A 25,202-nucleotide genomic window follows, 5' to 3' on the forward strand; every position below is an offset into this window, starting at 1 on the left:
GGGGTCGTCTTATATGCCAAGTCGTCTTATACGCCAGAAATTACGGTAGTTTCCAGCATATAAGATGACTTTCTAGGTATGCAAATTGGCACCGAAGTCGGGGGTCGTCTTATATGCCGAGTCGTCCTATACGTTGGAAAATACGGTAGTTTCTATCTCTGTTTCTTGTATCATCGCGCTAAGTTCCGAGGATCTCCATATCATATCAATTTTAGACCATGATTTATATCTATTTGAATAAAATGTATATTGCAATGTGCCAGGGTACACTGGAAAAATTTGGTCTCTCTTGAGAAGAACTTGGAAGAATGGATATGGACATTCTCTTTTGGGATGGCCTAGCTCAATGGTGGCAGAACCAACACGCTAGATCTGCTCTAGGACTCACCGGTTTGATTGCCTTGCAGCCCAGGGGACTCGCAGGAGTCTTCTCCAGCACCAGAGTTCAAAGGCCTCCATTCTTTGGCGCTCAGCCTTTCTTAGGGTCCAACTTTCACAGCCATACATTGCAACAGGGAAAACCATGGCCTTGACTATACACACTTTTGTTGGCAGGGTGATGTCTCTGCTTTTTAGTATGCTGTCCAGATTTGCCATAGCTTTCCTCCCCAATATGTTGAACATACTGTGTGCTTATTTTTTGTGACGGCTAGCCATTTGGGACAAATACTAAGCCACCTTCCCTGTTTAGACCATACTCTGAGGGAAAGAAAACAGAAATCAGATGGCTTTAAAAAAAAAACTGATACAATCTGAATTTCTATTCAGAGAAAATAAGTGCCAAGTGATGACATGATGTTTAGCCTCAGTAGCGCAGATGGTAGGAAGTAGAGATTGTCCTGTAGCAGAAAACAACTCAGTCTGCTCCTTCACACAATAGGCATAATCTAATTACACATTGCAATCCATTTTAAAACTAGCAATTTATCAGCGTAGCACTGAACAGACAAGCTGAGGGGTAAAAAGTGCGCTTGTTTGGGTGTGTGCACATAATCATGAGTTGAGGACAGAATAAACAATCAGATTTACTTCCAGGAAGAACTATGAATTGAACATTCAGATGCGGGCTTTTTTTTTTTTTTTTGAAGGCTTTCTCTGGTTTCTCTCCTGCTTTGTGATAAGCAGGGTAATTTTTTTTTATTGCAAGAGACAGATTATTATTCAACAAAGTTCAGCTCAGCTTAGATCGGATGCTCAAAACAAAATCCTGAGCTCAAGAGTGTTGAGTCAAGGGTGTGCTTATACCAAGTATGGATGGATTTTGTAATTATAGTCGACAAATGACATTATCCACAGATCCGGTCTACCTCGAATTTGCCCAAGACATAAATAAAAATGGCAAAATGTGGTTCAACAGAAAAGAACTGATGGAGCCCCTTCTGGAAGCTATTTCAAGGGGAAAATCCAACACAGGGTTGTGTGCAACCCAATAGACTTCAAATGAGATTGAGCAGATGTGGCCTTTCAGATTCAGAAGAAATTTGGCCGATGTATCAGAAGCTACATTGAAAAGATATAATTTGCTCTGGATGTCTTCTAGGCTTGGGCACCAGAATCAACCTAGGCACCAGAGCTGTTGGTACATGTTAAGCCCTTTTTGTTGGGACTTCCAAAAGAGAATTCGCAATTTGGCCAATCAGTCATTACTTAAGAGAAGCAGAAGTCCTCCAGTTATTTAATATTTATATGCTGTGAGTTCTCACCAGAGAACGTGATTCATGAGGGCTCTTAATTCAAAGAACCCAAGAAACCATTAAATACAACAAAATGTGTATGTTTATGAATTCTCCCTGCATGCCACATTTGTACTTCTTTTTTAAATTACACATTATCAATCATAATTTAAAAAAAAATCAGGAAAGTTGTTGCCAAACCTTTCTGATTCATAATGAGATAGATGTATTCATTTCTGATGTGCTACATAATAATTTTTATCTGGTAGATATATTTTTTCTATCTTGCTCTATGGAGTAGAGAGCTGGTCTCTGACAGAAGGCCACCTGAAGAGACTAGAAGCATTTGAAATGTGGATTTACAGGCGGCTGTTACATATAAGCTGGGTTGATAAGATCAGAAATGAGGAGGTGATAAGCCACCTGGGAAAGCCAAGGGAAATCATCAAAACAATTAAAAAATGAAAATTAGAATATTTTGGACGTGTGATGCGACACCCAGAAAAATACAGAATACTCCATTGAATCCTCCAGGGAGAGATGGAAGGCAAATGAGGTCCAGGCAGAAGAAGAACATTGTGGCTTCAAAATCTAAGGGACTGGTTTGGACAAAACTCAGCAGCACTTTTTCGTGCGGCTGCTGATAAAAACAGGATCACCAACATGATCGCCAACGTCCGATAATGGATATGGCACAAGAAGAAGAAGAAAGAAGGTAATTATTGATCATGGAAGCTGTTTGTTGGTCTTCAGGGTACTGCTGAGAAGATGGAACATTCCTTCCTATACAGCCTTTACATAATTTCTCATTCTGGGGTCCACTCAAGCTTCCAGGGTTCATTTGGGGGTCAAATCAAGCCACTAGAAGTCATTTCAAGTGAACTCAGACTTCTGGAGTGATGCTGGCCTGAACACCCAGTTCCAGGGTTTTGGGGTTCAACTTCTACAGCTCTTTGGTGGCCAACCAAAGCCTCCATGGGTCATTTGGGGGGGTCAACTCAAGCTTCCAGGGCTCATTACAGCTAACTGTTCATTTTATTGGTCTAAAATTTAAAAATAGTGAAAGTTTTTTAAGAAGTTCCAACATATAACATTCCTAGAATTTCCTTTTTTTGCTTTACTTAAGTTAATAAACGTTCAGACTCAGGTTTAGACATTAACTTAGTTTTGTCATGATATCACCTGGTAGTTTATCCAGTCTTATCAAATGAGCAGACATCAGCACATAAATTTATCTACAATGGCTTAAGCAATAAGGCCAGGTAGAAGCATCAGAAAACATGTCCTTATTTTATTGTGATGTGAAATTCCTTCAGACCCTGAAGTATTTTCCTTCAGTGCCAACACCCACGTCCATTTTCATAAGCGTAGGGAGAGAAGCTTAAAGGAAGAGGAACAATGAGCTAATAAAATACAGCCTCATACTTTTTATTTTTGCAACTCATCAGCAGGTTGCCAATTGGAAAAAAAACGGATAAGATTCCTTGGAGAGATGTGTTGTGAAGAATATAGTCTGCAATGCATCACAAAACAAAGATGAAAAATAATAAAAAATATATACTTTTATGAGGAACGCAAGGAGTTCCTTAATACATGGTGCTGTAAGGATAGAGAGGTTTACAAAGATCACTATTTTAAATCTGTTGATTGCATGCAAATCAAGGAAAAGACTCTTTAAAAACTATGTGCTTATTCACAAGATCAGTTCTTTAGCCAGGCAAAATCTATTCCCCTAATCTCTGAAATTGTTCCCACAAGGAAGCTTAAAATAATACAATTTTGATACCATTTTATACTTAGTGGCACAGCAAAGTGGTGATTCCCCAAAGACCTAACATAAACAAGGGAAGCAACAGAACACTTTGGAAAGAAAACAGCATTAAGAATTGGCTGGGATCTTTGTCATTTATTTTGCAAATGAGAAGTTGGCACCCCGAAGGACTGTAATATCCTGCTTCAGAGATGGATTAAATTGCTTGTAGGCCCTGGGAACTCTCATAATTTCAGCCCGGCAAAATAAATCCATGAATAGTTTACTTGTATGCAATGTATTGTTGCTAGAATAACACATTAGGAATCCAATTATCTCTATAGATATTAAATCTATAGATTTGGAGATAGTAAAAAAAATTCTGTGCATCAAATACTGTGCTTGTTTTGGATAATGGATAATCCAGTTGGTCCATTTCTAATTTCAATTCTTACTTCTCTTCCTGATGCTCTGCAGGTTGCCTCCGTGCGCCAGGTGAGATCGCTAGAGAAATAGAGAACAGAACATTCACAGCTTCCATCACTGTTCCTGCTCTGTCTTGAATTTTGCTGCTGCTAAATATATGTCTTGACTGGCTAATTGTATTGAAAAGGTCTTCACAATGCAGATGATCTGGAGCTTCGCATCCTCTGGCATCAAGTTCTGAAAAATGAACTGATGTGTCAGTTTGTGTGCCTTGGTGAGAATTTACACACAGTACACACAGTAGATCCTGAAGCTGAAATTCAAGTACTTTGGCCACCTAATGAGAAGGAGGGACTCACTGGAGAAGAGCCTAATGCTGGGAAAGATTGAGGCCAATAGGAGAAGGGGACGACAGAGAATGAAGTGGCTGGATGGAGTCACTGAAGCAGTAGGTGTGAGCTTAAATGGACTCCAGAAGGTGGTAGAGGACAGGAAGGCCTGGAGGAACGTTGTCCATGGGGTCGCGATGGGTTGGACATGACTTTGCAACTAACAACAACAACAAGATTTTGGCTGGGTGTTCTTCTCTTTCTCCCATAAAACAAATGCTAAACAAACAAGCCCGAGAAAAAGGTGCATTTTCTTGCTAATTGCTGTCCTTCAGAAGATTCCCAAAGTGGCCATCTCTTGTAAGCATCCATGGGAGTGACTTGCCATCTTAATGTGCAGAGATGTGATTACTTGCAGAAATTCAAGCAAACGTACAATAGGCTGCTTCTTCATACCACCGACACAGCTTTCATGCTGACACAGACTAAAGCTGAGGCAGGGATGAACAATGTCTGACTCTCCTGAAGATAATCAACTGCACATCTCAGCATCTTTGCTCTTGGCTTTGCTCCCGGGGCTGTTGTGAGTTGTGATTCACTGTATTTGGCGTACACAAATCTCCCCTTCATGCTTTGGAATCAATAAGATAGTCTTAAAACTGCCAGGGGGATTTCAAGTTGGATTTGGGCCAAATCTTGGGAAAGAAACATTGAACATTCAAAATGCGCACATCGACCTTCTCCAATTTGCAAGCTCCCCAGGATGCTGTGATTGCCAATTCCAAACATTCCAATCAGGGCAGAAGGCAAAGGATCAGGGCAATGATTTGTGCTTCAGCTCAGCTTTTCTATGCTTTGCATAACGGGGCTTTCCCTGACAAGGAACAATGAGGTGGACATGTATGCACAGTAGTGGCCAAAATTGTGAAAACCTTTTGGGAAAAGTGTATTTTTTGGGGAGTAGTACCATAAAATTATATATCAATGGAAAGATAATTTAATCAAGAATGTAACACAACATAGTTTCAATTATCTGTACTGTATTCTATAAAAAGTTATAGCCAAATAACCAGAAAAAGGAAGCACAACTTGCTTAGGTTGATATCAGGGAGCTTTCCTTCATCTGATTGCAGCCCATGAGCATGAGTGTTTAGAGAGTCAATCAGGTGTCATCTTGTTTTGGCAATGAGGAAGTCAGTATAGTAGGAATCAGTTATTGATGTCATGTATTGAAGCTGAGAGGAGGACATTTGTCAGTGTGTTATGTGATCGCTATCAAGTTGGTTCGCTAGAAGCATGAAGCCAAAAACACCAGCCTGAAGATGACGAATGGGACTTCATCAAAACGTCGCCAAGACACTTCCAATTTTACATGGGAGAAAACCCGGATCTCCGGGAAGAGTATACAACATTTAAAACAATAAAAACAGTTATATACAAGATTGTATTAATCTTAAATTGTTTTAATCTTGTATATAACTGTTTTTATTGTTTTAAATGTTGTTTTAACAATAAATAACTGGAGTATACTCTTCCCGGAGATCGAAGATTGCATCATTGAACAAATATGCCCGGGATTCGAGAATTTGGGCTATAGCTCCATCTTGGAAGATGTGATGGTCTTGTGAAAGTAAGGTGGGAACTGCAGGGCTAAACATGACACTGGCTGAGTCCGTAATGCATTTTTGCTTAAAGAAATACCAGCGAGCTTTGCCTGGTGGAACATCACGCTTTTATGTGGTAAATAATTAATGAACACAGAGACTGATTATTGTTCTTCAGGGCATCGCTGAGATGATGGATTGCTCCTTCCTCTATAGCCTTTACATAATTTGGTGTGTATGTCTCGTTCGTGCCGGTAATATATAGATCAGAAGAGGGCAGTCATTTTGCATTTCCTCCCCTCCCCTTCTGCCTCTTTCTTGCAGGCCACACAAGTTCTCTTAAAGTTAGGAATGGATTATATTAGATTGGAGGAAGAAACACTGCACGGCTTGGAGTCTGTGACAGAAGGTCACCAGCTGAATTTTGTTGCTGAAGACTCCTGCAAGTCCCCTGGACTGCAAGGAGATCAAACCAGTCAGTCCTAGAGGAGATCAACCCTGACTGCTCTTTAGAAGGCCAGATCCTGAAGTTGAAACTCAAGTACTTTGGCCACCTAATGAGAAGAAAGGACTCACTGGAGAAGAGCCTAATGCTGGGAAAGATGGAGGGCAATAGAAGAAAGGGACGTCAGAGAATGAGGTGGCTGGATGAAGCAGGAGGCGTGAGCTTCAATGGACTCCAGAAGATGGTAGAGGACAGGAAAGCCTGGAGGAACATTGTCCATGGGGTTGCGATGGGTCGGACAAGACTTCGCAGCTAACAACAACAACAATAACAGAGAAAACCTTCTGCTGTAGAAACAGAAATAAAGCAGGTCAATTCAGCCGGACACAAATGAGGCATGAAATTACATAGAAACCCAGGAGCTGCTGGCTCAGAGGAAGGCTAATTAATTCAACGGATCTGGCCATTGTTAGCTGTGTACTGAAAGTAGACTGGCCAGGTGTGCCTCAGGGAAATCTAAGAAGGTTGCTGGTGGCAAAACCTCAGAAGATGAGGAGAGAAATGACTTATTGAGTATTTTTAGAGAGCTGCCTTCGCTCAGGCTATTCCAATTTTCATGTTTCTCTGTGCCTCTGAGTCACACGTTCTCAGCGAAACATAATTTTTCTCCTGGCGTACATCCTGATACACCCCCACCCCTCCACTCATTAAATTGCTCCCAACATCCAGGTTTTTTTCCACTGTCCAACAGGCCAGCAAACAGGCACGACTTCTGCTCATTCTAAGAAACGGATGTCAAAAACGGGAATTCAGTGGCTGAAATGACAATCAGAATAAAGAGATGAGTAAATGTATGGAGAAAACATTTTATGGGTTTAGAGCCCAATCAGCCAGCAATGGCTTCCATTGCAGCCCCAGGAGATCTTTTATCATGGATACCATCTGCCAAAATCTAAAAGAGATGGTTGAGTTTCTGTTCTAGGGGGTCTTAAGATTTTTTTTTTGTTTGTTTACAAAAGGAACGCTGAAAGTTTTGATTTTTTAGCTGGATGAGATTCGCAGACCCAGTTGGACATTCAATTAAGAAAATTGAATCTTTCAACTTTCGGACAAATTAATGCATTGATATTTATTATTTGATTCGGGAGCAATTTAAGGAAATATTGCATTGTACAATTTTCTATTTAAAACAGTCCAGAAGAAGATTTTAAAAAATTGCTTCATCTTTGAGATCAACCCTGACTGCTCTTTAGAAGGCCAGATCCTGAAGTTGAAACTCAAGCCCTAATGAGAAGGAAGGACTCACTGGAGAAGAGCCTAATGCTGGGAAAGATGGAGGGCAACAGAAGAATGGGACGACAGAGAATGAAGTGGCTGGATGGAGTCACTGAAGCAGGAGGCGTGAGCTTAAATGGACTCCAGAAGATGGTAGAGGACAGGAAGACCTGGAGGAACGTTGTCCATGGGGTCGTGATGGGTCGGACATGACTTCGCAACTATCAACAACAAAAACAACTGTCATCTAGGTATCTTCAACATTTTGGGTCTGAGGTTTGGATGAGGGCACACTTGAAATTTGGGGAACCTTCTCAGGAGCACCCTTGAAAACTACAGTAGTTGCCATGATGGGGGTGATGAATCACAGCCCATGTAGTGGAGGTGAACTACTGAGGTTGCCTCTGCCCACACAGTTCTCTCTTTTTCTTTTCCCAGTCATTGGGCAGCTTTCCAAACCAAGTTGCTGCTACAGTAGTGGCCAAAATTGTGGAAACCTTTTGGGAAAAGTGTACAGCAGAAATGCCACCTTTGATTAAGTTTCCACCCATTTTTCTTCTAATTTCTTTATAATTGTAGGCTTGTTCACTTCATAATACTATTTTACATCACTTTCTGGGCAACCAGTCAACTCTTTGCACCATGACTTTAATTTTATTACATTTTACAAGCTCACTCAATGAAAGAACACAAAAAAAACCCTCAACCAACTTGATACCGATCACATAACACACTGACCAATGTCCTTCTTTCAGGTTCAATACAGGACATCAATCACTGAATCCTACTGCGATCTGATTGGCTCATTGCCAAAACAAGATGACACCTGATTGGCTCTCTAAACACTCATGCTCGTTGGCTACAATCAGATGAAGGAAAGCTACCTGAGATCAACCTGAGCAAGTTGTGCTTCCTTTTTCTGGTTCTTTGGCTATCGCTTTTCATAGAATACAGTACAGATAATTGAACAAACTATATTGCATTGCATTCTCGATTAAATTATCTTTCCATTGATATATAATTTTATGGTACTACCCCCCCAAAAAGTGGTGTTATTAGCCATCAAACCTCAAAAATACACTTGTCCCAAAAGGTTTCCACAATTTTGGCCACTGCTGTATATCACATTTCCTTGTGTAAGAATTTGCCCAGGAATCTGACAGAACTATAATGGCTTGGAGCTGGTGCTTCCCTTCGCAGCAGAGGGTCTTCCTGTTTGCACATTGATTCATTTAAAAGAATCTAAAATAAATTAAAACTTCAGAGGTGATAAGGAGCCTGGAAGATGCTAAGGTCTCTGGGCAGCTTTGTACCTTCACACCTGCTTTTTTCTAGGCCTTGGTGTTGTGTGATAGCATACCTTAGGGATCGGGGGAGTGTGAATGTGAGCCCAGTGGCGATTTCTGAATGGGATTCTCTTCTCACTGTTATTTTTTCAGGCTGAGGATGCTTCTTCTTCACACCTTGCTAAAAAAAGCTCAGGCTTTCCAAGAATATTATCTCTGTAGCCGTCTTCCCAAATCCTTTCTGCGCACAAATCTACAGCAGCTACTTCCAAACACCTTGCTTCAGGAATCCCTCCTCAACTTTAAGGATGAGGTAGTGAAGGTGCAGGAGGCAGAGTCCCCCTCCCCAACCGGTCTTCTGTTGGCGCCTCTTACCTGGCTGAACATAGCCATGGTCAACTTTGAGTGATGATTCTCCAGTCCTGCTCCGAGGACTTAGCTCTGAGCCCAGATCACAGCAGTGGCAAACAGTGGGCAAGCAGATGACCTGCCTCGGCCTTGGAAACACCAGAAGTGATTTGAAAGAGAGCTGTTTTAGGTCCCACGGAACTGTCAGCAGGACGTTCCTTTGGATGACATGCTTTTGTGCATCCCAGAACCCTTTTTTTTCCACGATAAGGACTACTGGTGTCTCTACAAAAGATCATTTCTCTCTTGCCCGTCATTACCGTTATAATTTGTCCCTCACCCCCTCTTCTTTTCCTCTTCACTTAACATAAATTCTCATTAAAAAGTAGAGTTGATTCTCAAGGAATAAAATTGACCATACTATTCAGACAACATCTCCTGATATTCCAATATCTCAGGGGCTGCCATAAAGAAGAGGGAATTAAGCTATTTTCCAAAGCACCTGAAGGCAGGACAAGAAGCAACGGGTGGAAACTAATCAAGGAGAGAAGCAACCTAGAACTAAGGAGAAACTTCCTGACAGTGAGAACAATTAATCAGTGGAACAGCCTGCCTCCAGAAGCAGTAAATGCTCCAACACTGGAAGTTTTTAAGAAGAGATTGGACAGCCATTTGTCCGAAATGGTGTAGGGTTTCCTGCCTGAGCAGGGGGTTGGACTAGATGACCTCCAAGGTCCCTTCCAACTTTACTACTATTACTAACATTGGAAGAAAGAGAAGAGAACTTTGACTATTTTCATGTATTGAGAAGTAGCTTTACTCAAATGTTGAGGTTTGATGATGCAGAGGCTTTATTATGGAAACCGGTTTGGCATAGAAAGAAAGCTAGAGTTAGGTTTACAAATGTGGCTTAAAATTCCACTGAATGGGTTAAAAAGGTTGTTGACACTTGGATTGTTTTAATAACAAATGAAAGAGGTGATTTTGTAAAAGGATATTTTTTGTAACAATATTTGGTATTACAGATGACAAGTAGTTGGAGGGGTAAATTTTACTTAATTGATCGATAGAATATATATTTAAAATAGACAGACATGTAGTTTTTTGGACTGATATCTTTATTTTAACCAAGATAACTATTTTGTAATAGAGGGAGAAGAGGAGGTATTTGTGATAAGAGAAGTCATAGTATTAATAAATGATGTATTAGTTTAAGCAATAGGCTATATCTAAAAAAATGTAAGGATGTTGCTTTTTGGGATAACATATTTATCTTAGATAAGATCACCATGATAGGGAAAAGAGAAATGAGGGATGCCTGAAGTGTTAATATGTCTATATAAGCTTAATTGGAATATGGTAATTTTCAAAATAGTAAAGCTTAAAAACAGGACTTGGATTCTTATAATTGAAATGTGATTAATGATGATTAGATGGGCAAAATTTTTTGGATATAATATAGAATTGGAGAAATTGGAAAAAATATGGGAAATAAACATAAAATTGACCATGTCAATGGCATTCAAGGAAAACCAGTTGAAGATGTTTTACAGATGGCATCTCCCACCAGCAAAGCTTGCCAAGATGTTCCAGAACAATTCACCAACATGTTGGAAATGTAAAAAAGTACATGGAACATATTATCATTTATGGTGGACATGCCCAGTTGTGAAAAAATACTGGACTAAAATAAGAAGATGGATCAAAGAAATAATAGACCAACCTGTAGACTGGAAACTAGAGATCTTCTTGCTGGGTATTTTAAACAGAAAATATAGTAAAGAAATATGGTACTTAATTCTACCTATAACAATGGCAGCAAGAATAGCATATGCACAGTTCTGGAAAAATGAGAATATACATCAGAGGAAGAAGTAAAATCCTGGACTGTGCTGAGATGGACAAATTAACAAAAGAGATAAAAGAAAAGGAAGACACAGAATACTATCTAATATGGAACAAGTGGTATGACTGGTTGGAGACTAGAAATAATAGAGGAGAATAAATGTGGAAAGGTCAAAAGTGGAAAATGTGTGTATAGTAATGTATAGTAATAATAATATGTATTATTCGTAGTATGAAGTATAGTATGAAGGAAGAAAAATGCAAATAAGAAACAACGGGGTAACAAGGACAAATATTTTAAAGAAGAATAAGGGGGGAAAATGTAAATAATAGAAGATTATCATTAAGAAATTGCTGTTAAAAAAAGGGAGGAGTATACACTATGTGTGTATGTGTGTTATGTTTTGTTTTGTTGGTTTAAAAAAAAATAAAGAAAGAAAAAAAATAAACGTGATTGATGACTGATTGGATTGATTGAGCTTTTTTTTTTTTACAAATGTAATAATTTTAATTGGTAAAATAATATATGGGAAATAGAGAGGGAACTTTTAAGAAATTAACCTGTGTGATATATGTATGATTTTGTTCTTGGATAATTGATAGCCCAATCACCACGTTGTTTCTCAAGCACTTTTATGTAAAAATGAAAAAAACCAATAAAATTTCTTCATAAAAAAAAAGTAGAGTTGGTTCTGGAGGAAATCAAATGCGCACAGGCGATTAGTGCAATCAATACTAACCATGGCTTGCAAGTTCAATAGCAAATCTCCAAGACTTAGCAGGAATTATCCCTGCACTTCCCAACCTCAAGGAAGATGTATTTCATTACCATCAACTGGGATGCCTTTGAACAAGCTGAGCGAAAATTTAATTCCCTCTGATTACAAATGTATTTTGCTAAAGACGGAAGTCCTCATTTGCTTTAGGGAAAAACATTCTTTAGTGGCTGTTTCACCAGGCAGTTCCACTTCTATTTCACTGCCATTCATAGCAGTTTGCAGCTTATAGTTTCCATTTCTGTCAATGTTTTGACGTCCCCCCAATGAGACGTCATGGATTGCAATGACATCACTGTGCATCAAATCTGTCAGGTTAGCTCAGCACATCTGCCAAAGCAAACCAAGCTAGTCCTTTGTTTTCTATTAAGTTGGCATGGTGTGTGTGTGTGTGTGTGTGTGTGTGTGTGTGTGTGGGGAATGGCCTTGTGGTTTCATCCTGCTCTCACAGAAGCACTGCACCACAGAGCAGTGAAGAGAAAGACAACTGGAGCAGAGCAGCTGCTTGATCCCCATCCACTGCAGCTCCTTGGGGTAAGTCTGCCCCCTTTGTGGTTCTGGACAAGGCCAGGCCCAGTCCTGCTGCAGAGGAAATGGCAACAGGTCTGAGAAGGTGCCCAAGCAGCAGCCAAGAGTGATGCCCGTGTTTACGTCTGTCCCAAGGAGATTATATATTCTAGAGCAGGGGGAGGCAAGCTTGGCTCTTTTGTGACTCATAGACTTCAACTCCCAGAATTCCTGAGCCAGGCATGTTGAGGGAAATGGGAGGTTTCCAAGCTGAGCCATGCTGGCTCAGGAATTCTGGGAGTTGAAGTCCACGAGTCATAAAAGAGCCAAGGTTCCTATCATCTAGGCCTGGGGTAGGCAACCTTGGCTCTTTTATGACTCGTGGACTTCAACCCCAGAATTCCTGAGCCAGCATGGCTCATCTTGGCAATCTCTCCCTTTCCCCTCAGCATGGCTGGCTCAGGAATTCTGGGAGTTGAAGTCCGCAAGTCATAAAAGAGCCAAGATTGCCTACCCCTGATCTAGACTTAATGTTTTGCATCCTTGGCCGATGGGAGGACTTCAACTCCCAGAATTCCTGAGCCAGCATGAGGGAACTATGCCTCCCTCATGACTCGTGGACTTCAACTCCCAGAATTCCTGAGCCAGCATGAGGCAACTATGCCTCCCTCATGACTCGTGGACTTCAACTCCCAGAATTCCTGAGCCAGCATGGCTCAGCTTGGAAACTCTCCCTTTCCCCTCAGCATGGCTGGCTCAGGAATTCTGGGAGTTGAAGTCCACGAGTCATAAAAGAGCCAAGGCTGCCTACCCTTGGCCTAGAGGAAAAAGAGAGGAGAAAAGGAGAGGCAAACTAGAGATGGGCTTTTGATGCAAAAAATATCCTTCTCCAAGGCACGGTCTCCTTGCCCTATGAACATCACCAGGGCTGTTACCAGAAGTCAGCCTCTCTAACAGTTGCCAAAGCCTTATTGTTTCTGGAAGTCCCACTGATGTCACTCCAAGCTAGCTGCCTTGACAGCAACAGCTACCTTCCCTGCCTCCCTCCTTCCTCACAACAAAGACAGCTGTTCTTGGAAGAAGGAACAAGTGAGGGGGGGCGGTAAAAAAGGAAATGAGTGCATTAGGTTGAAAGTAAAGCCTGTTCTCAGCATGGTGGCTGAGCTCTGCAGACCTTGATTTGATTTATTTGTATTGTGCCTTTATTATTTTTTACAAATAACTCAAGGCAGCGAATGTATCCAACACACCTTCTTCCTCTTATTTTCCCCACAGCAATGACCCTGTGAGTTGGGTTGGCTGAGAAAGAGTGACCTGCAAAAAAAAAATATCCCCAACCTCATAGGGGTAACTTCACCCATCTGTTGGCCTTCCCAAGGCTCTTCCCAAGCTGGGGGGTTCCAACCCCACTTCTGGATGCTCAGAGGGATAAACCAGCCTGGGAAAACTTTTGAGGTGTCCAACTCATGGGAATCAATCACTCGAACAAACAGGGTTTTATTATCATTATTTTCATCTTCCCTTCCCTTCCCTTCCCTTCTTCCTTTCCTTTCCTTTCCTTTCCTTTCCTTCCCTTCCCTTCCCTTTTCTGTTCTTTCATGAGACACAAATGAAGTTCTGGTAGATTCTTCCTACAGAAATGGTGGGCAGCATCCTTCAGCCTCACCCATCTGTTTCAGAGTCAGCAATATAAACCCTGTGTCCACTGGGTTCATCCTCACCTCCCCAGTAACTCTTGGCATGAAGATGTCCTACTAGCCATTTGGAGAGGGCATGTCCTCACGATCTCAGCCCACTTCAGAGATAATCCGTCCCAAGCGGGTTTACTCTTCAATCTCACTTTTCCCTTTCTCCCCACCCTGCTTCTGGCCTATGAAGCATCCTAAGCCCACCTTCAGCACCTTGGTGGGTGGACAGCGGCCGGCTGTTGAGGGCACCGCAGCCTCGGAGCTCCCTGGACACCTGCTCACCTAAGGTCCCATTGGGGGCGCTTCTTCTGGAAGACCCAAAGGACCAGACAAAAAAGCAGCTGGCTGGGCCAGTCTGGAAACAGCTCCACTGCTGCCCTCCCAAAGGACTCTGGCACAAGGTGGTTGCTACTGGGGCCCACCAGAGCTTTCCAGCCTTCTTTCTGGGGTTGTTGTTGTTAGTTGCGAAGTCGTGTCCGACCCATGGTGACCCCATGGACCACGTTCCTCCAGGTCTTCCTGTCCTCTACCATCTTCTGGAGTCCCTTTAAGCTCATGCCTACTGCTTCAGTGACTCCATTCAGCCACCTCCTTCTCTGTAGTCCCCTTTTGCCCTCCATCTTTCCCAGCATCAGGCTCTTCTCCAGTGAGTCCTTCCTTCTCATTAGGTGGCCAAAATACTTGAGTTTCAACTTCAGAATCTGGCCTTCTAAAGAGCAGTCGGGGTTGATCTCCTCTAGGACCGACCGGTTTGATCGCCTTGCAGTCCAGGGGACTCGCAGGAGTCTTCTCCAGCACCAGAGTTCAAAGGCCTCAATTCTTTGGCGCTCGGCCTTTTTTATGGTTCAAATTTCACAGCCATACATTGCAACTGGGAAAACCATGGCCTGGACTATATGTACTTTTGTTGGCAGGGTGATGTCTCTGCTTTTTAGTATGCTGTCTAGATTTGCCATAGCTATCCTCCCCAGTACGTTGAACATATTGTGTGCTTACTTTTTGTGACGGCTAGCCATTTGGGACAAATACAAAGCCACCTTCCCTTTTCAGGCCATACTCTGAGGGAAAGAAAACAGAAATCAGATGGCTTAAAAAAAAAAAAAAACAGATACAATCTGAATTTCTATTCAGAGAGTTCAAAGCCCCCAATTCTTTGGCGCTCAGCCTTTCTTATGGTGCAACTTTCACAGCCATACATTGCAACTGGGAAAACCACGGCCTTGACTATACGTACTTTTGTTGGCAGGGTGGTGCCTCTGCCATAGTTTTCCTCCCCAGGAGCGTCTTTTAATTTCTTGGGATTTTTTTTGTCTGTCTGTCTGTCTGTCTGTCTGCCTCTCTCTCTCTCTCTCTCTCTCTCTCTCTCTCTCTCTCTCTCTCTCTCTCTCTCTGTGTGTGTGTGTGTGTGTGTGTGTGTGTGTGTGTGACACAATTGTGCCGCTCGTCTCTGGGGATAGCAGCTGCGCCTCCACCTTCCCCACCCCTCCCCTTGTAGCTGCTGGAGAGCTGACGGCCGGGGCGCGGCCCTCCTCGCTGGCGCAGGGCCCTCTCCGTCCCTCCCTCCGCCGGCGTGCCTCCCCCGGCCCGCCCTTCCCCGCCAGGCTCGGCCGGAGCCGCCCGACTCTCCCGGAGCTCGGCCCTCGCCAGATGCCCGAGGCGGGCGGCGCGGAGACCCAGCGGGCTGCTTGTGGGAAGGAGAAGCCGGGCCGGCGCGGCGGCCCCCCAGCGGCCGGGAGGACGCGGAGCATGTGCGGAGCCGGCCGAGCAGCGGGCCGCCGCTGGGAGAGCTGGCCGAGCGGCGCGTGAAAGGCTCGCTCTGCCGGGGCCGGCCATGCCTCTGGCTGGGCTGCCGGCGCGGAGAGGCAGCCGGGGAGGTGGCGGCGGCGGCGGCCGCCCGCGCTGAGCCCGCGCCCATGTTCTCCTGCTTCTGCTTCAGCGTCCAGCCCCAGAGCTTCGGCAGCTCCGCGCTGCCCGAGTAAGTGCCGCGGTTGGGCGCGTTTGGCTGGGTGGGAGACCGGCCTGCTGGCTCGGTGGGCAGGGCGCGCGCGAGAGCTGGACGGGTCCCGCCGGCTCCGGGGACGAAGGGAGGCGGAGGGCTCGAGCCTTGCGCCCCGGGGACCCAGGAGCGGAGCTGGGCAGCTCTCGGCAGGCTCGGGCTTTGTGGCGGCGCCGGAGGAGCTCCGAGGATGGGAAAAGGAAGAGACGATGAATTGGGAGGGCGCAACTGGGGAAGGCTCCCTTAAGCTGCAGTCGCCTAGTTGGAGAGGAATCGGGGCTACATGGCTGCTGTCCAGGGTCCTTCCGCAGCCCAAGTGCCGGTGTCTGTCTGTCTATCCGTCTGTCCGTCCAGGTGGGCTCCGGTGTGTTGCAGAAGCTCGGGGGAAGGGGCGGGGAGGGGGGCAAAAAAGAAGGGGCCTTCAGCCGAAGGAGGAGCCTCGCCTGGGGGGGGGGTTGCGTCCCTTTTGGGAACCAGAAGAGCCAAGAAAGGCGAAGATGGTTTCCTAGAGATCCAATGAGCTGCCGCGTCCTTTTCGTAGCTCAGCGTTGGCACAGAGGGATCCAAAAAAACAGTTCTCATCAGTCAAGCCGCTTCTGGCCCACCTGCAGCTCAAGGCCTGCCCCTATTCCAACAGAATCTCTATGGTTTTTTGTTAAAAATAATTTTTATTAGTTTTAATAGGGTTAGGGATAAAATGGGGTCAGAATATTTAGCAAAGAGCGTATTGTCTGGGTACCTGTATTTAACTGAGAATAATAGATAGAGTTAATTATCTTAAACAGTAGAACCTCTGTGTTCAGTGGCAGTCTATCACATGTGTTGTGTTGAGGGCCTTGTGTTGGGTGCCTTGTGGCTCTGACGTGTGTATTGGGGGCCTTGTGGCTCTGACGTGTGTGTTGGGGGCCTTGTGGCTCTGACGTGTGTGTTGGGGGCCTTGTGGCTCTGACGTGTGTGTTGGGGGCCTTGTGGCTCTGAGGCACAAGGGAGGGTGTGGGGCAGGAGGACCCCCAAAGGACAGTGCAGGGCATGGACCTGGTGGCCGCCCAGACCTCCCATCTCCAAGAGGAAAGCCTAGGGATCTTCCTGATCTTCTTAGCTGTTTTTTTCCACCGCAGGGTCAAATTAGGAAAATGATGCAGAAAGGAAGCAATTAATCCTCCTTTTTGAATATGGAGCTGGTGTGATCCACCACTTTCCGGAAACCCAAAGTAGCCCCCATGTTGATGTTCTCAGAAAGCAGGGCAAGGCAGTGAAAAACAATGAAGCCTGAGGCTGTCTGAGGGTATCAACATCATCATCATCATCATCATCATCTTCTTCTTCTTCTTCTTCTTCTTCTTCTTCTTCTTCTTCTTCTTCTTCTTCTTCTTCTTCTTCTTCTTCTTCTTCTTCTTCTTCTTCTTCTTCATCTTCTTCTTCTTCCTCCTCCTCTTCCCCTCCTCCCCTCCCTCCTCCTCCTCCTCCTCCTCCTCCTCCTCCTCCTTCTCCTCCTCCTCCTCCTCCTCCTCCTCCTCCTCCTCCTCCTCCTCCTCCTCCTCCTCCTCTCCTCCTTCTCCTTCTCCTTCTCCTTCTCCTTCTCCTTCTCCTTCTCCTTCTCCTGCCATATCCATTATCGGATGTTGGCGATCCTGTTGGCAATTCTGTTTTTATCAGCAGTCGCACGAAAAAGTGCTGCTGAGTTTTGTCCAAACCAGTCCCTTAGATTTGGAAGCCACGATGTTCTTCTTCTGCCTGGACCTCGTTTGCCTTCAGTCTTTCCCTGGAGGATTAAATGGAGTATGCCGTATTTTTCTGGGTGTCGCATTACACGTCCGAAATATTCTAATTTTCATTTTTTAATTGTTCTGATGATTTCCCTTGGCTTTCCCAGGAGGCTTATCACCTCCTCATTTCTGATCTTGTCAACCCAGCGTATACGTAACAGCCACCTGTAAATCCACATTTCAAATGCTTCTAGTCTCTTCAGGTGGCCTTCTGTCAGAGACCAACTCTCTACTCCATAGAGCAGGATAGAAAAAAATATAGCATCTGACAAGCCTGATTTTTAGTCTTAGGTTTATGTCGTGATCTCTGAATACAACATCCAAGTTTAGTGGCAGCCTCTCCCAAGCACTGTCCTCCATTGGGTAATGCCTCATCCTCATCTTGGCTCCTGAGCGATGCTCTCGGTTGCCTTTCCTTAAACTTTTCCCATGCTGAGAAAGAAGAATGAATTCAAGAGATTTCTTCACAAGCTCTGGACTTGTGCTCTATCAACCTTCCAGTTTTCTTTTAAAATTTATTTTGAATTTGTTTCGGAGGAAGTTGGGAAGCTTAATCTTCTCCTCTGAACATCTTGTACCTAACTTCCTGCCTTGGTCAAAGATGCCACTGATCCCAACATGGGAATGTTGTATTTCCAAGTGGAAATCTAAGATTTTGAAGAAAATCATCTAGTACAGCTCAAATTAACTGTACAATCTCTAATAAAAATGAAGGCCAAACTTCTGATGCTCATGGCCATTAAGTAGGACTTGACAACATTCCTAGAAATTTTCAAGAAAAAAGTCCCATGGGAATTCTCAGACCTGGCAAAGTGGTTTAAGCAGTGACATGTCTGGGGTCAGATTTACATCGAAGGTGGTCTTGATAGTGAGAGTAATCAACCAATGGAACGACTTGCCTTCAGAAGTTGTGGGTGCTCCATCACTGCAGGCTTTTAAAAAGAGACTGGACAGCCACTTGTCTGAACGGTATAGCCCAGAGGTAGGCAATCTTGACTCTTTTATGACTCGTGACTTTCAAAAGCCAATAGGAATTGTCCAGGCTGTCTCTGCCCTGCTGAGCCCGCCAAAAGTCCCATTCTGCAAACGGTACTGCACCAGTTGAGTAGTCCTCGACTTACGACTGGTTGAGTAGTCCTCGACTTACGACCGGTTGGGGGTCGCGGCATTAAAAAGGTTGAGAACCACTGGGTTAGGAGTAAGGTAGGGTCGGGGTTAGAGTTGGGGTTTGGGTTAGGGTTGTGGTTAGGATTGGGGTTTTTCCAAATAACATTAGTTAGCAAACAGCATAATTCATCACTCAATAGCCTTCTTCTTACTAATATAAATTCAAAATTACATATCACCTTCCTTTCTCTCTGACTCGTTTTTCTAGCCATTGATAAAAAGTTTCCCATGTTCCAATGCTTTTCATTGGGAAAATGAAAACTTACCAACTGAAGAAGTACTAATAAAGAAAATTCTAGAGCATGCAAAAATGGATAGATTGACTTTAAAGATAAAGGAGAAAGAAGGAATTCAGTTCTGACCGGCTGAAGGTCGACTTGGCCTTCCATCTTTTCAAGATCAGTAAAATGAGGATCCAGATTGTTGGGTGCAATATGCTGACTCTGTAAAACGCTTAGAGAGGGCTGTAAAGCATTGTGAAGCGGTATATAAGTCTAAGTGCTATGGTTATTGCTAAGCGGTATCTCATACAAGAACTGAGTCAGAGATTGAGAGGATGCAGCTGTGTAAATGAACAGGAATTATATCAAATTTCAAGGGTAAATAAAGAATAGCGACTGAGTGTGTAACGTGTGGAGGGAAGAGAGAGATAAAAAAATCCTGCCACATTCTTTTTATCTGGTGATGTCAAACTCGCTGTGTCACGTGACGTGTCGTGATGTATCAAAACTTTTTTTTGCATTGCCGGAGCTGGAGTGGGCGCGGCCCATGGGCTGCCAGTTTGACACCCCTGTGTTAGACAAAGAACAAGGGTCAAATTCTTACAGAAGATGATTAAAGAAACGAGGAATGGTTATTGGTTATATTGTATAAAGCAGGTTTAATTATTAGAGAAGGCTGGATGACATCGTTCACTGCAATCTGGTGGACTACAGCTCTTGAAACCCCAACAACTGCATTTATGACTGGCTGCGAAACAGGAGACAGCCGGGTTGAAAAAGGCTGAGATGAGCACCATCCACACATTTGGGACTTAAGACGTATCTCTACTATCTACAATTTGGCAACAGAAAATGGATCAAAACCTTATCTAAAGGAAGATGAACCAGACAACTGAAATCAGGCACGGCATGACGTTCCCAAGCTATGGAGCTGTGGAGCCCTTGTGGTTAGAATGCAGTATTGCAAGTTTACTCTGCCCATAGCCTGGAGTTTGATCCTGATTAGCTCAAGGTTGAGTCAGCCTTCCATCCTTCTGAGGTCGGTAAAATGAGGACCCAGATTGTTGGGGATGAGATGCTGACTTTGTAAACTGCTCAGAAAGTGCTGTAAAGCACTATGGGATAGTTTATAAATCTAAGTGCTATAGTGCTATTGGTATTGGTCTGGATAATTATTCAGGCTGGGCTCCAGACCTGGAGGGTGAAAACCCACTGTTAATTCCAAAGCCACACACACACACACAACAGCAAACCCAGGAGAATTTTTTTTTTTTAAAATCTGGCAAATTTGCATTAGTTGGCTGTAGTAGTTAATCCTTGAAGTCTGAGATTTCTTTACCCTCTGCGTAAAAAAGTGATGGTATATAAAGACATTTTATTGTTGGCTTGGTGACTTTGATGGGAAAGCCCATTTAGGAGATCCAAAAAGGGAAATTTGTATTTTTCAAATAACCTTGATGATTGATGTGTTGTTTTGAGCATCACCATTTTGCTCCCTGTTTTACTGGCTTAAAATTCTTTAGGGTGCTTTTAAAGATGTGCTTTTATTGATTTTTTCCCCCCCAGAGATGAAAACAAGGAAAACTGCCCAGACAAATCTGTAGTCTTAGAAGAAAGTCAGGCAGTGTTTCAAGACACGCAGACCCCCTGCGATGGCACTCTGAGAATTGGCATGGGGAACTTAAAATCCAGAAAACCTACATCCCTTACGAAAACGGAAAATGGGAAAAACCGTGAAGAAAATCAGGTAATTTGCTTCATCAATAATAAAAGAAAAGCCTCTGGATTATTATTTTTATTTCTAAGATTGGCTGGTGTTCTCTGGTATGGGGGAGGGGCATTGTACAGTTGTTGTTAGTTGCGAAGTCGTGTCCGACCCATTGTGACCTCATGGACAAGGTTCCTCCAGGCCAGTGGTTCTCAACCTTTTTAATGCCGCGACCCCCAACCGGTTGTAAGTCGAGGACTACTCAACCGGTCATAAGTCGAGGACTACTCAACTGGTGCAGCACTGTTTGCAGAATGGGACTTTTGGCGGGCTCAGCAGGGCAGAGACAGCCTGGACAATTCCTATTGGCTTTCGAAAGCCAATGGAATTAGACTCTATTCAAGAGAGTCTATTCTATTGGCTTTCAAAAGCCAATAGAATAAAAGGGAGTAGCACAGCTAAGGAAAAGGGGGGAAAAATGGCGGACTGTGTTGTTTGGCAACCCCCGCAAAATGGTCATTCGACCCCAAATGGGGTCCCGACCCACAGGTTGAGAACCACTGCTCCAGGCCTTCCTTATACAGTAAATGCAGCGAAAAAGCTTGAAATAAATCCTGAAAACAAAGACAATGTAGTCTCTAAACATTCCAGTTCAATTGGGATGAGACGGGAACATTTTTTAAAAAACCTGTTAAGACTACAAGACTTCTGCAGACATTTTGGGTTGGCCATTGACTTGTGTATAGGTGGACATTTTAGTCTCTTTTCTTCAGTAGTAAACAGCAGTTTTTCTACTCAGCTGGAATTCTGATTTGTGTGTATGAGTGTGTTTGTGTGTGGATAGATTGTCGTTCCCTGTTAAGGTTAATTGTGGGAAGTATCTGAGAAAATCAACTTTGCAAAAAAGATGCCATGATTGATTGCTTTCTGTACCAAGCTTGTTTGCGTTTTTATCTACTCTTAGTGCGGCCATATGCAATTTTAAAAAGTCTTCTTGCTTTTTAAAGTCTAAACAGTGCTGTTGTGATTCAAGAAGCTTATAGTCTTTTGTTAGCCAAGTGAAGGAGAGAGATTAATGACAGCTAATCTTTCTTAGCCTTTCCTGCTGTGTAACACAAAATGCCATTTCCAACTGTTACACGGGCTGAGTTGACCTTTCTGATAGTTATCCTCCCATCAATATCTCTCTGAAACTTATGCCATCTTTGGAAGCAGCCCTATAGAAGTCAGGAAAGGGGAATTTTGCTGCTGTCACTCTGTGGTGTGTGACACAATCTCTTGTGTTCTGGGAGGATTTGACTTCTTTATGTTCAACCTCGGCACTAAAACTGAGGTTAAAATATTCTAAGTAGGTGGAGCTGTTGAAAGAAAAGTCTTCATCGTGGTTCAGTCCAAGCCGGGAATAAAGAACATGGCGACTGCTTTAGAAAGAAGGTTGCAGTTTATTGAAGAAGAGAGCCAGACAAAAAGATGGCTCTGGCAGAAAAGAGAGTGAACACATGTAGGGAGTGGGTTTTTATACCTTCTTGAGCCTTTTGTTTGGAGTTGTTTCCTGTTCCTGTTTGGGGCTATTTCCTGTGCTGTATATTTTGTGTCCCTTTGGCATCTGTGAATTAATCCTATTATGTCCGGTCTTAGACTTTGGGTAGGGTATGTAGATTTTAGGTGTCTTTGTCTTCTTAATCTTCTATCTGGGGGCCTCCAACCTTCCTGGATTATTTACATCTGCATTTCTATAGAGCTGGTTTTTGCTTGGAGGAGGGAGACAGAAAAACTGGGCATGCTTTTCTGCCTCTTTAAGATCCTTTGAGGAAATATATTTTCCTGCCTTTTTAAATATTTCCTTCTCTGGGGGGGGGCTGACTTCCCACAGAGCAAGGAACACTCTTTTTAAAGCACCTCATTCTGAGGAAAAAAATTAGAAAAAGCTCCGAATTTAATATCAGGAGAAGCGTATGTGTTCTTCAAAGTCTCAGGCTTCATGTCAAAAAAATGTAACATCAATATGGCTGTGAAGAGATATTTGCAAGTGTGTGGGCAAGATGAACCAAAATATCTTAAGTTAGAGGAGGAAAAAAAATTCCCACTGCTGAATTGTGTTGAAAGAAAAGTCTTCATCATGGTTCAGTCCAAGCTGGGAATAAACAACATGGTGACTGCTTTAGAAAGAAGGTTGCAGTTTGTTGAAGAGGAGAGCCAGACAGAAATATGGCTCTGGAAGAAAAGAGAGTGAGCACATGTAGGGAGTGGGTTTTTATACCCTCTGGGGCTCTTGAGGTTGTTTCCTGTTCCTGTTTGAGGCTTTGTATTTCCTGTGTCATGTATTTTGACCTGTGTCCCTTGGGCATCTGTGGGTTAATCCTATTATGTCCTGTCTTAGAGTTTGGGTGGGGTATGTAGATTTTAGGTTTTTTTGCTACTTCTTAATCTTCTAGCTGGGGGCCTCCAACCTTCCTGGATTATTTACATCTGCATTTCTACAGAGCTGGTTTCTGCTTGGGGGAGGGAGACTTGGGACTATTAAGAAAAACTGGGCATGCTTTTCTGTCTCTTTAAGATCCTTTGAGGAAATATATTTTTCTGCCCTTTTAATATTTCCTTCTCTGGGGGGCTGACTTCCCACAATAGGAAACGTCAGGATGTTCTGCAGCCCTTAGGTTGTCATCTTCATATTTGTACAGGTAGTCCTCGTCTTAATGAGCACAATTGTGAGTTTTGCCCCATTTTATGATTTTTCTTGCCGCAGTTGTTAAGTAAATCTCTGAAGTCTTTAAGTTAGTAACACCGTTGTTAAGTGAATCTGGCTTCCCCATTGACTTTGCTTGTCAGAAGGTGATTACGTCACCCAAGAACACAGCAACCATCATAGATATGAGTCAGTTGGCAGGCTTTTGAATTTTGATCACGTGGCTCTAGCAGTGCTGCAATGGTTGTAAGTGTGAAAAACAGTCATAAGTCAGTGTCGTTATAACAGTCACTAAACGGATTATGGATGGATGGATGGATGGATAGACAGACAGACACAGACAGATAGACAGACAGACTGACGATAGATAGATAGATAGATAGATAGATAGACACAGATGATAGAGATGATGAATAGATGATAGATACATAGATTAGATAGATAGATAGATAGATAGATAGATAGATAGACAGACACAGACAGACTGAGAAAGAGATAGATAGACAGACACAGACAGACTGACAGACAGATAGATAGATAGATAGATAAATAGAAAGACACAGACTGACAATGATAGATAGATAGATAGATAGATAGATAGATAGATAGATAGATAGATGATAAATAGATAGGTAGATAGACACAGACACTGACAATGATAGATAGATAGATAAATAAATAGACAGACACAATGATAGATAGATGATAGATAGATGATAGATAGACAGACACAGACAGACTGACAATGATAGATATAGATAGATAGACAGACACAGACTGATAATGATAGATAGATAGATGATAGATAGATAGACAGACACTGACAATGATAGATAGATAAATAGACAGACACGGATAATGATAGATAGATAGATAGATAGATAGATAGATGATAGATAAATAGACAGACACAGACAATAGATAGATAGATAGACAGATAGATGATAATGATAGATAGAGGACTACCTGTAATAAGCAGCAGAAGATGAATTTTTGACTTCCCTCTTCATCCTCTTCCTCCCACTTCCCATTTAATTCCCCTCCCCTCCTAAAACAGACAGTCACCATCACTCTGGCTCTCACTTGCTCGAATGTAGTTTTATTTTGCTCTTCCCTCTTTGAACAGGAGATGGGAAATGCAGGATCTTGGCTCTCAGACTGCCAGAAGAAAACAGCGGCATCAGCTACTGAATATGCTGAGAACATCTCACTCAGATACCAGGAAGCAGCTCTCAAGTTTCAACCCAGGTATTCCTTTTTGCATAAATGAGTCTGGGTGGCTTCTGGGGACAATAAATGGGGGCTGATATATATATATATATATATTAGCAGCTTGTTGGAAGAAAAGTCTTCATCGTGTTTCAGTCCAAGCCGGGGATAAACAATATGGTGACTGCTTTAGAAAGACGGTTGCAGTTTATTGAAGAGGAGAGCCAGACAGGAAGATGGCTCTGGAAGAAAAGAGAGTGAGCACATGTAGGGAGTGGGTTTTTATACCCTCTGGGGCTTTTGTTTAGAGTTGTTTCCCTGTTTGAGGCTTTGTGTTTCCTGTGTCATGTATTCTGACCTGAGTCTGGGTGTGCCTTTGGCATCTGTGAGTTAATGCTATTATGTCCTGACTTAGAGTTTGGATGGGGTATGTAGATTTTAGGTGTTTTTGTCTTCGTAATCTTCTAGCTTCAACCTTCCTGAATGGCTTACATCTG

General features: G+C 43.1%; 2 protein-coding genes across 4 annotated transcripts in view; both read left to right on the top strand.

Annotated features, from left to right (window-relative positions):
• LOC120318728 (protein FAM13A-like) overlaps window positions 1–9,690 on the top strand; it is a 31,359-nt gene extending 21,669 nt beyond the window's left edge. Inside the window, exons 7-8 of one of the 2 annotated variants that reach the window (XM_039366742.1) lie at window positions 3,901–3,918; window positions 8,942–9,690. In XM_039366742.1, the coding sequence (XP_039222676.1) occupies window positions 3,901–3,918; window positions 8,942–9,010 (87 nt within the window). In that variant the 3' untranslated portion in view covers window positions 9,011–9,690. Of the gene's footprint in view, window positions 1–2,207; window positions 2,257–3,900; window positions 3,919–8,941 lie in introns of those variants that run through there. The other variant, XM_039366759.1, reaches the window with a different exon arrangement.
• Window positions 9,691–15,410: 5,720 nt separating this feature from the next.
• Window positions 15,411–25,202, top strand: part of FAM13C (family with sequence similarity 13 member C) — a 38,846-nt gene continuing 29,054 nt past the window's right edge. The window contains exons 1-3 of one of the 2 annotated variants that reach the window (XM_039366782.1): window positions 15,411–15,927; window positions 20,669–20,849; window positions 24,623–24,744. In XM_039366782.1, the coding sequence (XP_039222716.1) occupies window positions 15,866–15,927; window positions 20,669–20,849; window positions 24,623–24,744 (365 nt within the window). In that variant the 5' untranslated portion in view covers window positions 15,411–15,865. The remainder of the gene's footprint in view (window positions 15,928–20,668; window positions 20,850–24,622; window positions 24,745–25,202) is intronic. The other variant, XM_039366774.1, reaches the window with a different exon arrangement.

The sequence above is a fragment of the Crotalus tigris genome, unplaced genomic scaffold, assembly GCF_016545835.1.
Source record: "Crotalus tigris isolate CLP2741 ecotype Arizona unplaced genomic scaffold, ASM1654583v1 scf7180000017598.18339901613:2243638, whole genome shotgun sequence".
In the NCBI taxonomy this organism is placed as follows: Eukaryota; Metazoa; Chordata; class Lepidosauria; order Squamata; family Viperidae; genus Crotalus; species Crotalus tigris.